The 13,704-nt window shown below is 42.8% G+C and overlaps 1 protein-coding gene across 1 annotated transcript in view; it reads left to right on the forward strand.

Moving 5' to 3' along the window:
• FECH (ferrochelatase) overlaps nt 1–7,800 on the forward strand; it is a 39,357-nt gene extending 31,557 nt beyond the window's left edge. The window contains exons 7-10 of the mRNA XM_011971714.1: nt 2,382–2,489; nt 2,906–3,070; nt 5,796–5,855; nt 6,322–7,800. Coding sequence (XP_011827104.1) covers nt 2,382–2,489; nt 2,906–3,070; nt 5,796–5,855; nt 6,322–6,456 — 468 coding nt within the window. The 3' untranslated portion in view covers nt 6,457–7,800. The remainder of the gene's footprint in view (nt 1–2,381; nt 2,490–2,905; nt 3,071–5,795; nt 5,856–6,321) is intronic.
• Nucleotides 7,801–13,704: the final 5,904 nt, after the last annotated feature.

Consider the following 13,704-nt stretch of genomic DNA (forward strand, 5'->3'; position numbering starts at 1 on the left):
GTGTTAACATCTTACACAGCCATTGTACCGCTACCGACACTGAGACTGGTGTTAACATCTTACACAGCCATTGTACCGCTACCGACACTGAGACCGGTGTTAACATCTTACACAGCCATTGTACCGCTACCGGCACTGAGACCGGTGTTAACATCTTACACAGCCATTGTACCGCTACCGGCACTGAGAAACCAGCACTGGCACAATACTACTAACTGCACTCCAGGCTTCATGTGGATGTCACTTGTGTTTCCAAAAATGTCCTTTCTCACTCCCAGGACCCAGTCCAGGGTCCCACACTGCATGTGGCTGTGGGCTTTCCTCAGCACCCTCCAAGCTGTGACAGTCCTGATACTTGGCTTCTCTTTCATCACCTTGATTTTATTTGTTTATTTATTTATTTTTGGTACAGGATCTCACTCTGTCACTCAGGCTGGAGTGCTGTGGTGCAGTCATGACTCACTGCAGCCTCAACCTACCAGACTTGGGTGAGCCTCTCACCTCAGCCTCCTGAGTGGCTCGGACTACAGGCGCACACCACCACACCTGGCTAATATTAGTATTTTTTGAAGAGACAGGGTTTCGCCATGTTGCCCAGACTGGTCTCGACCTCCTGGGCCCAAGTGATCCACCCACCTCAGCCTCCCGAAGCACTGAGATTATAGGTGTGAGGCACCACGCCCCGCCACACGTTGATATTTTTGAGGAGTCATTTTTAGGATGTCAGTTGTTTTGTGGTACGTCCCTCCATCTGGGTTTGTCTGAAGTTTTCTCATGATTAGATTGCGGTTATGCATCATTGGCAAGAACCCACAGGGGTGTGGGGCCTTGCTCTGTGCATCACACCCGGGGGTCTGTGATGTCAATGTGCTTTTCTACTGGTGATGTGTGATCCCTGGTCACTTGTTTAAGGGTGTGTCTGCTGTGTTGATCCATCCTAAAATTACTATTTTTCTCTTTGTAATTAAAAATATCTTGGAGGAGATACTTTGAGACAATATAGAGATTCGGTTATTCCTTATACTTTGCCCCTAATCTTAGCATCCATGGGTAGATCATGTTTGTAGCAATTACTGCATTGCTGTCCTATTGGTAACTTTGTGTTTCCTTCATTCCTTCTACATTTATGCCTCCCATGGCTTTTAAACAGACCAGTAGTAATAATCATAAAATAGTTTGTCAGTGTATATATGTAATTGTTTTTTTTTGAAATGGAGTCTTGCTCTATCGCCCAGGCTGGAGTGCAATGGGGCAATCTTGGCTCACTGCAACCTTTGCCTCCTGGGTTCAAGCAATTCTTCTGCCTCAGCCTCCGGAGTAGCTGGAATTACAGGTGTGTGCCACCCCACCCGGCTAATTTTTGTATTTTTAGTACAGACAGGGTTTCACCATGTTGGTCAGGCTGGTCTCGAACTCCTGACCTCAGGCAATCAGCCCGCCTCGGCCTCCCAAAGTGCTGGGATTACAGGCATGAGCGACTGTGCCCGACCTGTCAGTATACTTCATTTCGCCAGTATTCTTTGAGCACCTGCTATATTCCAGTCACTGTTTCCAGCCATATCATAGGGTATGGGAATGAAGAAAACAGAAAAATCTTCGTCTGCAGAGAGTAGGGAGAAAAGGTAATAAACATAATACATACGAAAATGGTATGGTAGATTAGCATATAATAGATGTTATAGAAGAAAATAAAGCCAGGTGAGGGCTAGGGAGTCAGTACACAGTGAATGTTTAAAGCATTAAAATTTGCATTGAAAATTTTCAAAGGTATTAACAAGGGATCGTGTATGAAACATTTGCTGTGCACAGAGTGTTTGCCTGTTGTCCATTGTTGCAGGAAGGGTGGGGAGAGAGGAAGTGGAAGGTGTGGGTCATACTCTTGGAGGTGCCCGTAACCTGCACTGATGTGCTGCTGCTTTCCTCCTCTAATTCTACCAGGGTTTACTGTAAATCCAGCCGTTCTGTACATTGTCCATGCAGCACTGTTTCAGTTCCTGTTGTGAAATCAGCTACTCACATGACCACCAGGTAGAAGTTCCCATCCTGCCCAGCTTTTCTGTGTCATCTTCATATTTCAGATGAGGGAGAGAGAACCATCCTCCTTAGTTAGATCTTGTGAGTCTCCCATGAATAACATGGAACATAGAATTCTCCACCCTCTTAGGGACGTTAGAGATGATTGAGTGCGGTGTTTTTCTTTGGCTGATGACGAAGTGGAACTAAGGAAGTCTGGTGATTGAACTCAGACCATGTCATCATTGGTGCAGGAGACAGAAAGGGAAGACTCTGTTCCAGCGCTCACACCATGTCAGCACATAGTCAGAGGCTCTCGGGGCCTTCCCAGTGTTAATGACTGAACACCCATTGTGTCTCCACTGCAGGTGGTCAACAGAGGCGACCCATATCCTCAGGAGGTAAGCGCCACTGTCCAAAATGTCATGGAAAGGCTGGGGTACTGCAACCCCTACCGACTGGTGTGGCAATCCAAGGTAGGTGGCTTCCACACTGGCGGGCAGCCAGCTCTTTTGGTAAAATGTATTTTATGAGTTGTAAAATGGTTAGACTTGGCTCTTACACATAGACAGGCTCTTCCATAACCTGAAGGCTCACCGTGGGCAGAAAGAATCTGCAAGTGAGTAAGATAGAAGGGGAAATCAAGTGACTTGTGGAGTTCCGTTGGTTTAATATTTTACTTTTAGCTGCAATGACAGAAACTGTTATTTATTTATATTGAGGCAACTACTAGGATTCAAGTTTCCATGTGAAAATATCAAAATCCATTCAAGCAGGTGTAAAGAGTGGCTCTTGCCCCCAGTGGGCAGTGCGTGTGCCCAGGGGGGCAAACAGGTACTACGGACCATCAGGAGGCATGGCCCACTTACACATTCGTCTACCTTTTGCATAGGTTGGTCCAATGCCCTGGTTGGGTCCTCAAACAGACGAATCTATCAAAGGGCTTTGTGAGAGGGGGAGGAAGAATATCCTCTTGGTTCCGATAGCGTTTACCAGTGACCATATTGAAACGCTGTATGAGCTGGACATCGAGTACTCTCAAGTTTTAGCCAAGGAGGTAAATGCACCCATCTGCCTTTATCCCACCATGACTTGTTTTAAAAGGAAATTTTCTCTGCAACTAACTAATGTGTCATTCAAAATATTGTTTACTGTATTTGTTTGCATTAGAAGGGGAAACCTGTGCTTTCCTTAAACCAGGTGCCCCAGGGATCACTGTGGCTGACATCATTTTGTTTGAGTTACTGGGCTACTCGAAAGTAATAACAACTACACTTTTTTAAGAAAAAAGAAATATACTTCTCACTAATTCCAAAGGAAAACATTTTATTGTTTTATAATTTCTTTTCTTTGCCTAATAGTGACCTTTACTCAGGGCTATTACATGGCTTCTTGTTGGGTGTCAAGGCATATAGGAGTCATTGTCATTTAAGAGAAGAGCGTGAAATGAACGTGGAAGCAATGTGTGGTGTGATTTCCTTGGCCTCTTTTATGCACTCACTTAATTAGCTGTTTGCTGCCGTGTTGTGATCAATCTGATTACTGAAATAACAAATACCATCTTTGGTGTCTTGTAATATGAGATGGATGTGAATTGTCATGCAGGATGGAGAAAAACTATTGTTCATCTATGTCCTGCCTTTTGAGAGCCGGCCTAAAACCTATGTCGAATTTATAGCTTTATTTTTATGGGAAGTGTGGAAGCATTGGGACCCAAGAAACCCTTTTCTCCCTTTCTGCCAGAGTTTCTGGCCCTGGTCACCCCACGTGTGATAGATGGAGGCCCAGCCTGCAGGAGACTTCACCCTCTCTGGGACTGGGCAGCAGGTGGAGGGCAGGGGGGAGAGTGGGTAGGGGCAGAACTGGAGCCAACACCCGACCCCCATGGAATTTGAATTTCCATGCTGGACATCAATCAGACGTGGGTGAAGTTAGGGAGCACCTAAGTTTCTTGTCAGTGGTTCTGACACAGGATTTGCAGGCAAGTTGTAATTGGCTAAGAAGTGGTTGCAGCATTGTCTATGGATTTTGTTTAAAGATGCCTTCTGTATCTGTCCATGGGCTGGCTAATTGTGAACTTGCTAAAACTTCAGTGAAAATATAGTTTATACCAATATATTTGGAAAACAATTTTTTATTTTAAATTTGTTATGATTTTATAAATTTGCTTAGAGATGAAATCTGGCTCTCTCAACCAGGCTGCAGTGCAGTGGCACAGTCATGGCTCCCTGCAGCCTCAAAATCCCGGGCTCAGGTGATCCTCTCCTCAGCTTCCTAAGTGGCTGGGACTACAGGTGCACACGGAATTTCAGTGTTGATATATATTTTTCTAGTTAGTGTATCGCTGACGACTCTCCCATCAACATTGTTGGAGAATGCCCTTCATCAACACTGGTTGTTCTGTTGTAACTGACTTTTATATGAAGTTTGAGAATATAGCCTCTTCAGTTGAGATCCATGTGTTTGCTGAATCTCAATGTCTTTCCCATGCCAGTCTCCTGATGTTAATGCTAATCTAAAAGATCAAGTAACTGAGGCCAGGTGTGGTGGTTCACACCTGTAATCTGAGCACTTCGGGAAGCTGAAGCAGGTGGATCACCTGAGGTCAGGAGTTTGAGACAAGCCTGACCAACATGGCGAAACCCCATCTGTACGAAAATACAAAACTTAGCCAAGCGTGATGATACGTGCCTGTAATCCCAGCTACTCGGGAGGCTGAGGCAGGAAAATCACTTGAATCCGGAAGGTGGAGGTTGCAATGAGCTGAGATTGCACTACTGCACTCCAGCCTGGGCAACAGACCGAAACTCCCTCTCAATAAATAAATAAATAAATAGATAAATAAAAAATATCAAGTAACTGAAAAGCTATCAGAAGAAAAGGGAGAGAGAAGAATCCTAACTACCTGAGTAAATCATGATTAGATTGTTTTCAGTTATTAGGCAGTGGATATTTTTGGAGCCAGGAGTAGGGATGGTACTGAAACAATCCTCCCATTGTTTTCCTTTAGATTTTTCTCCATAAGAATATATTTCAGGCCAGACTTGGTGGCTCACACGTGTAATCCCAGCCCTTTGGGAGGCTGAGGCGGGTGGATCATTTGAGGTCAGGAGTTCAAGACCAGCCTGGCCAACATGGTGAAACCCTGCCTCTACCAAAAATACAAAAATTAGCCAGGCATGGTAGTGGGTGCCTGTAATCTCAGCTACTCAAGAGGCTGATATATATGTGTGTGTGTGTGTGTGTATGTGTGTGTATATGTGTGTGTGTGTGTGTGTGTATATATATAAACCCAACTCTGAATTGGATCTAGTGTAGGTCCAATATACATTTTATAGTCAATAAGTTAATTTACTTCATTTTGGCACTTGGGATCAAAACAAGTATGAAACTATATTTAAAGCAACATTCTACTTAGAGTCTGTAAAATTATGCACTAGTAAAAGAGAATAAAAAAAGAATGGCAAACAGATTTAAATTGCTTGAGAATTTCATCAAGTGTAACCACAAAAAGGATTTGCAAACAAACCACCTGTAGGACGGTAACGGGAAGGGGAAGGACGTAAGAATTGAGGAATAATTTATGATAACAGAATCAACATACAGCCCTACCCCGTGACTGTTTTTCATTAATGAGCAGTCTGTGAACAGTTGAAGTCAGACTTTGAATTGTATGTGTGTGTCTGTGTGTATTTATTTTTTTGTAGCAGTTTCTTTGAAAAAAAAAAAAAAGAAAAATAAAGTATGTCTGTGTTTTTCCTCCCTTTTCTCATTTGATTCAGTGTGGAGTTGAAAACATCAGAAGAGCTGAGTCTCTTAATGGAAATCCATTGTTCTCTAAGGTATCTACAGTGTTACAACCGTTTTAGTAGAACATACCAGAGAGTAATCCTCTGAGAAACTTGCAGAATATTGGTTTTTCTCACATATTAGAACATTTGGAGTTCCAATTAATTACAAAAATAAAATCGAATTCCTTATCTGCTCAGTCTTTTTTCCTTCAGATAGCCCCAATTTTCTGATTTCTACCCACCTGTAACTATGTCTGATTTAAAACCTGCTTTCCAGAGAAAAGGCCTAGTGGGTGGGGTAAGAGGTTTTCATTTCCTGAAATCTCTGTTTGAACTTTCCCTAAGCTGAGGATTCTCAGGAAAGGAAGATGCTGTAGAATTTGGTTCAAAGGGCTCACCACTCGGATGAAAAGAAACCCCAAGCCAGAGTGCTGACCTGGGCAGCTGGAGGAGGGGGCATGGCAGACGAGCAGACCCTGTGCTTCTCATGCCTCTTTGCCTCTTGTCTGTCTTCCAGGCCCTGGCCGACTTGGTGCATTCGCACATCCAGTCAAACGAGCTGTGTTCCAAGCAGCTGACCCTGAGCTGTCCGCTCTGTGTCAATCCTGTCTGCAGGGAGACTAAATCCTTCTTCACCAGCCAGCAGCTGTGACCCCCGCTGGTGGATCCTGTGGCATTAGGCAAATGCCCAACCTCCAGATACCTCCGATGTGGAGAGGATGTTATTAGAGATCAAGGAAGGAAGTCATCCTTCCTTGATATATATACAGCCTTTGGGTACAAATTGTGTGATTTCTTGAGGACTGGACTCTATTGATGGATTTCTATTTTTGTATAACTATACAGTAAGCATTTGTATTTTCTCTCTCTAGGTATGTTACTAGTTTGGAATGTCCACTAGGACCTTTAATAAATGAGTTAAAAATGTATCTTATTAGACACACCTATTTTAAATACAGATTTTGGCTTTATTGCCCAAAAGCCTCCTGAAAGGGTACAGAGAGTCCCCTCTGTGGGCTGGCAGTGTGAATGAGATCTGTTTAGTCTTGTGCATATAGTTGCTGTTTTTTAAATGAACATAGTTGAATATTTGAAGTGAATTTGAAAAAGAAATGTTACTTAGTCTTTCCCTAAGCCCGTGGGTTACAGAGTGCTATGGAGGCAATTTGGTCACCTGCAATGGCTACTGTTGCCAGCGAGGCTACCATTCTTTGGTCATCTTGGTATTTGTGTATTAATCTCACTTTCCTCAGTGTAAAAAGGAATCAAGTACAGATTTCAGAAGTGCTCTGAGATTCCCCATACACCCGAGGCTAATAAACGTGTGCCAGTACAGTGTTCATGATACGTGCCTTGGTGGGAGTCTGTGGTGCCACAGGGAAGGGGCTCCCACTGCTTCTGGTCTCCGAGGACAGTGCTGCTGGAAAGGCTAACGATGAGCTTCACCCTGGAGCTCCTCCCGGGACCTTGCAAGCCTTTCCATCCAGCATCTTCTCTTAGTTGAATGCCTTCTTTCTACACATTTGTTTTCAGAATTATTTTATAAGGTCAACAATACTTCACTTGAATTCTTTCTTAATTTACAATTTTTTATTATAAAAATTTATAGCCATACAATGGGACACGTGAAGAATACAGAAAAGTAACCACTTTAATGAAATAACTATTATCATAGTATTGTATTTCATGCTAGTCCTTTCCTGTAGATATTTTTAATGCCATTGTCACCTTGGATTTGTGAGTGAAAAGTGTTTCAAAAGTATAGAAAAAATATCAGATCAGAATCTGATCTATATTTGTATTTAAATGGATTAAAAGATCCCTGGTGGTTCCCTGAAGAATTTGTAAAGATCACTTTCTCTTTCCTCCAAACCCTGAAACTTTGTTCTTCAAAAGAGCATTTTTTTTTAAAGCCAGTTTATAAACTGGAAGTATTAGGAGATTCATAAATCTTCTATATTGAGAATTGGCTGTGTTAATAAATATTACAACATCATTAAGGTTTTAACTAAGTTTGATTCATGCTGTCTGTTAAATCAAAACTGATCTAAATCAAAATTATTCAATGTGAGGAGCTTTTTTAATACAGGAAAAGAAACATGCCATCCACTTGAGTTAATAGTTTTCCCACATTGATGACAGCCCTCTTGAGTAGCGTCTACGTTTTTAAAATTTCAAATTGGCTTTTCTATTAGTAGATTGTGTTTCTAGAGAAAGATACAAGGCATAGGTAATTGTTTAGGATTTTCCTCTAGCCTTTTCCATTACCTTTTTGGGGATTAGGTTCACAGTAGACTTTGAGTGACCATCCCACCATGAGGTGAATTCTCTGGGTTAGTGGTGTGGTGCTGGAAGGAAGGTTATTTTTGGAGCTACTCTCTCTCCTTAAGGAAACTTCCCAAGGGTCTGCTTCAATTCTTCAATGAAAAAATAGACGTGAAAAAAATATTTTTATGGAGATGATGCAGAAAACTCCAATTCAGGAGCCCTTGCGAGTATATCTGAAGCAATTATTTGCTAAGGAAACCTGAATTGATAGTGCTGTGCTGTCTGGACTAATGTCTTTGATGCTGAGTTGGGACCAGACCAGCTTTTATAGCGACAGGCAAAGAGGGATTTATTGAGATCGCTGCTCATGGCATTTGTTATTGTAAGAAGTGTTGCCTTTGATTGTTACTAACCATGGATGGGTAATGGTCATACACTAGGCTAACGTTTGGTAGGACAAAATCTTTTTAGAGCTTTGAGAATTGTCGTCCTGTTGGTCAACTTTGAAATACAAATGTTTGCCCTGGTAATTAGCAGTGAACTACTGGCAGTTTCTTCAAGCTGTGTATGTACAGATCTGGCTTTTAATTGATGAATCAACTTCTACAGAAACTTTTGCAAGGACAGTGTTGATAAGGCAGTTTAGCTTGCCAGGGTGATGACAAAGCCCAGGTCCCTGCATGTACAGTGCTTTTCTAAAGAATATGCATTCTTGAACTACTTTTTTAAAAATCAAAATAAATTTTTGCACTCAAAATTTGCTTCATATCAGGAGAAATGAACTCATTGTGTGTCTGTGTGGTTTTTTTGTTTGTTTGTTTGTTTTAAGATGGAGTCTTGGTATGTCACCCATGCTGGAGTGCAGTGGTGCAATCTCATCTCACTGCCACCTCCACCTCCTGGGTTCAAGTGATCCTCCCACCTCAGCCTCCCAAGTAGCTGGGACTATAGGAGTGCACCACCACGCCGGGCTACGTTTTTATATTGTTTGTAGAGATGGGGTTTTACCACGTTGTCCAGGCTGGTCTTGAACTCCTGGGTTCAAGGGATTCTCCTGCCTCAGTTTCCCAAAGTGCTGGGATTACAAGGATGAGCCTCTGCACCTGGCCCTGAACTCATTATTAAAAGCCCTTTAAATGTGAGGCTGGGTGCAGTGCCTTACATGTATAATCCCAATACTTTGGGAGGCTGAGGTTGGAGGATTGCTTGATCCCAAGAGTTCAAGACCAGACCCTGACTCTACAAAAAGTAAAGTAAAAATTAACGGGGTGTAGTGGCACATGCCTGTAGTTCCAGCTACTTGGGAGGCTGAGTTGGTAGGATTGCTTGAGCCCAGCAGTTTGAGGTTGCAGTGAGGTGTGATTGCACCACTGCACTCCAGCCTGGGTGACAGAGGAAGACCCTGTCCCAAAATTTAAAAAAAAAAAAAAAGAAATACTGGAGACTGGGTCATTTATAAAGGAAAGAGGTTTAATCGACTCAGTTCGGCATGTCTGAGGAAGCCTCAGGAAATTTACAGTCATGGCAAAAGGGGAAGCAGATGTCTTACATGGCAGCAGGTGAGAGCTTAAGCAAGCGGGAAAGAGCCCCTTATAAAACCATCAGATCTTGTGAGAACTCACATGAACAGCATGTGGGGAACTGTCTCCATGTTTCCATCTCCTTCCACCAGGTCCCTCCCTCAACACATGTGGGGATTATGGGGATTACAATTTGAGATGAGATTTGGGTGGGGACACAGAGCCAAACCATATCATTCCACCCTGGCCACTCCCAAATCTTATATCCTTTTTACATTTCAAAACCAATCATGCCTTCCCAAGAGTGCCCTAGAGTCTTAACTCATTCCAGCATTAACCCAGAAGTCCAAGTTCAAAGTCCCATCTGAGACAAGTCAAGTCCCTTCTGCCTGTGAGCCTGTAAAATTAAAAGTAAGTTACTTCCAAGATACAATGGGAGTACAGACATTGGTAAATGTTCCCATTCCAAATGGGAGAAATTGGCCAAAATACAGGGGCGACAGGCCCCATGCGCTACTGCGCTCCCCTGTGCAAGTCTCAAACCTGGCAGGGCACTCCTTAAATTTTTTTTTTTTTTTATGATGAGTCTTGCTCTGTTGCCCAGGCTGGAGTGCAGTGTGATCTCGGGTCACTGCAAGCTCCGCCTCCCGGGTTCAAAGGATCATCCTGCCTCAGCCTCCTGAGTAGCTGGGATTACAGGCATGTGCCACCACACCTGGCTAATTTTTGTATTTTTAGTAGAGATGGGGTTTCACCATCTTGGTCAGGTTGGTCTCTAACTCCTGACCTCGTGATCCGCCTGCCTTGGCCTCCCAAAGTGTTGGGATTACAGGTGTGAGCCACCACCCCCGGCCTACTCATTAAAGTTACAGAATAATCTTTGACTCCATGTCTCACCTCCAGCTCACGCTGATGCAAGAGGTGGGCTAATCTTTCTCATAACTTGGGTATTTAATTCAAGAAACCCTAACTTAAGGCATGTAAAAGAGATCCTTTGCTCAATCTGATGCCATTGTGTTTATCCAAAGTGTATTATCATTACCCACAAAGGGTGAGAGAGTAGGCTGCAACCATACCCCAAGTGGAGTGAGCAGCAAGACCTGCCCCTGCTCAGAGTGTAGGTGATCGAGGGCGCCTGCTTTCCTAGGGGCTCTGCCGTATGAGCTCCTCTCGATGCGGCAAAGGACCACCTTGCACAACCACAGCGGGAAGGCAGAATTTAAAGCTGGCAGCTGTAAGAAAGCGAACGTCTGTGTGTGCGCACGGGGGCGCGTGAAGGCGCAGGTGCATCAGCCAGGAACCTCCAGTTCGCCTCGTAACCTTCTCACCTCACCTGAAACCCCTTCTGCCAGAATCCTGAAGGTGGTCCAGGAACGTGGCTCCCAGCGTTAGGTGGAAATGGGAAATTCGTTGAGATGTCACAAGCTGGAATAAGAAAATTCTGAACTCACTCGGAAATGAATGCCCTAAATTAAGATTATTCAGCTTCTCAGTTGTTAATAGCAAAATGGAGACCTGAGCTTGGATAACTTTTGGTATCTGTGGGGAATCCTGGAACCAATCCCCACCGACATAGAAGGACAACCGTCCACAGTACTTGAACGTATTATTAACTGTATTCATTATGTATGTTAGATGCCCAGAACATATTTATCCTGCATATCTAAACGTTTGATCATTTTACAAACCTTCTATTTTTTTTTTTTTTGCCGATTTTATCCAGCTAGACACTTGTGCAATATGGCTACTATCTGATCTTTGCCTTAAATGTTGTGCTTCTTTTCCATATGCACGTATTTTGCAAAATATAAAGTGTGTAGAGCTATATAGCACTGAGCCAAGTGGTGGGTACCTGCGGGTGCTTCAAAGAAGTAAACTGATGCTGCTAATATTTATTGAATGGCGCGAACATGATGAGCAATAGCAGGTGGTGCCCTTCAGCCAGACCATTGCTCCATGCGTGTGATGCCTCTTGCCAAACAGTAGTTCTGGGAGGTGGTTGCCTCTAGAGAACACATTCCTAATATCCTGGGGTCCCGTGAGAGAAAGAAATGCTTTTGCTTTTGATGTGGGACTCGTATTAAGCCTTTCTTCAGGGAAAAGGCAGTGAAAAATGCACCCTGTGATAATCAGTTTCTTACAACATGCTGTGATAGTACCGGCTTCATTGTTTTTAGCTGGAATCATTAGCTTCCATTTTTAGAGTAACAGCTATTGGCTAAATTAGGCTACAGTAGGCCATTAAGATGGATGTTGGAATTAAAAACATTTTTGGAAAAAAGCCTGCTTTGAGCCTTTGTTAGAAGCCCTTGGGCAGAGATCTGGGTCCTGTTTCTGATTTCTTGTGAGCCTTCACTCTGACAGTTTTGTTTCCAGAAACACACTCTTAGCCTGCTCCTGAAATGCAAACAGACAGGCCAACTTCCCCTCTCCAGTCTCCCCTGCGGGTCAAAGCTTTACCTTCCTGTCATGTTAAGAAAGAATAGATTTAACCTCGAGAATCCATGGAGTGTTGTGTATTCTTACCTTTTCCTTATTTTAAAAAAGTGTACATATGGCATGGAATTGATTGCAGAGGCACATGACATGTTGACTTGTGAACCCATTGTTAAAATTTCAAGTTAACAATCATTAAAATAATAACTTTCAAATTAAGTTATGTTAAAAACAAAGGTAACATTCAAAATTCATTGCTTTCTAATTATTTCACCCTATTTTTTGTTGTTGATTATTTAGACTTAGGAAAGTGATGGGAAAAAATGTTAATAACGCAATACATAATTGTTTCTGCAACCATTACCTTGTGATATTCACAAACACTTGAACACTTGAATAGTCTTCCATTATTTGAAAACTATTATTCAATTTATCCAAGTGAAGTATTGGCATACAAAGAAGTTGTTTCATATTTGCATTGCTCATTAATGTAAACAAAACGTCAATATGTGTGAACTATGCTTGTTGATCAATGGCAACCACAGGTTGGTTGCAGATACAAGAGCTTGGTAAAAATCAACAAAAGCATTCTCTGAGGATGAATTGGCTATATGGAAGTTACAGGAAGGCGTATTGTGTATTTTATTATTATTTGTAGATTGTGTGTTCCACATCTTTTAGATAAGTAAAATTTATAGTAAACGTACTCTCACACATACATATATGCATAGATTGTTTTTCAGATTGCTGGTTAGTCACCATTTACCAGCACACTGCTGCCTAAAAGGGAACTTTTCTGGGATGATGGAAATGATATCTATGGATTGCATACTTGTATTGTTCTCCACATTCATGATATGGAGAGGGAGCTCTCTCTATAATCACTGCCTATTTGGAACAAAAGTTACTTAGGCCACAGTGACTAGGGGCATAAGTCTTTTTAGTAAGATTCCATTTGTCTTCACCAAAAACCCATGGGCCTGTAATACTAACAGAATCCATGGAAAGTGATTCCCAATCCCAGTTCCAGCCAGAGGGCTAAAAGGGACAAAATCTTTCCGATGACATAGATCTGTCTGAAAAGTCCACTTTTTACTTGTCATCTCATCCAGCCCTGGAAACTTGTCACGGAGGAAGACCAACGCAGCAGTGGGGAAGCACCCACTTCAGGGGAGCATGAATTGCTCATTCTCAAGATTAGGCAGTGGGGAACCAAGTGGTCTCTGGGAGGGCTACACCTTACAGCGTCCATGACTACACTGGAGAGAATGAGATGGAACACTGTGTGCAGAGCTGTAGAGCTCCAGCTGGTCCCTGAAGGCAGCCCACCTTTTCACTAACACTGGTGAGACCCTCTCACCAACGTGTCCCCATCATACTCTAGAGCCTTGGGTTGCACGGTCCTGTTTTTTCCTGAAGCAAAGCAATCTTTTCCCTAAGCTACACTCCGCAGACAAGCCGCTTCTTTTATTTGTATCTTTCTCCTGTCAATTGCATGACAGAAAAGAAAAACTGTGTCAAATAGTGAATTCTAACCCCTTCCTATGCCTCAGAGCTTGATGCAAATAAAGACAGCTACTGTAAGCAGCCACTTCACCTTTTTGTGTCCCCCAAGCCTCTCCCTGGGCCTCTTCTGAACTCCTGGTTCACTCTGTTTCTGCGATGCTTTCTCCTGT

Source organism: Mandrillus leucophaeus, unplaced genomic scaffold (assembly GCF_000951045.1).
Source record: "Mandrillus leucophaeus isolate KB7577 unplaced genomic scaffold, Mleu.le_1.0 Scaffold124, whole genome shotgun sequence".
Lineage (NCBI taxonomy): Eukaryota > Metazoa > Chordata > Mammalia > Primates > Cercopithecidae > Mandrillus > Mandrillus leucophaeus.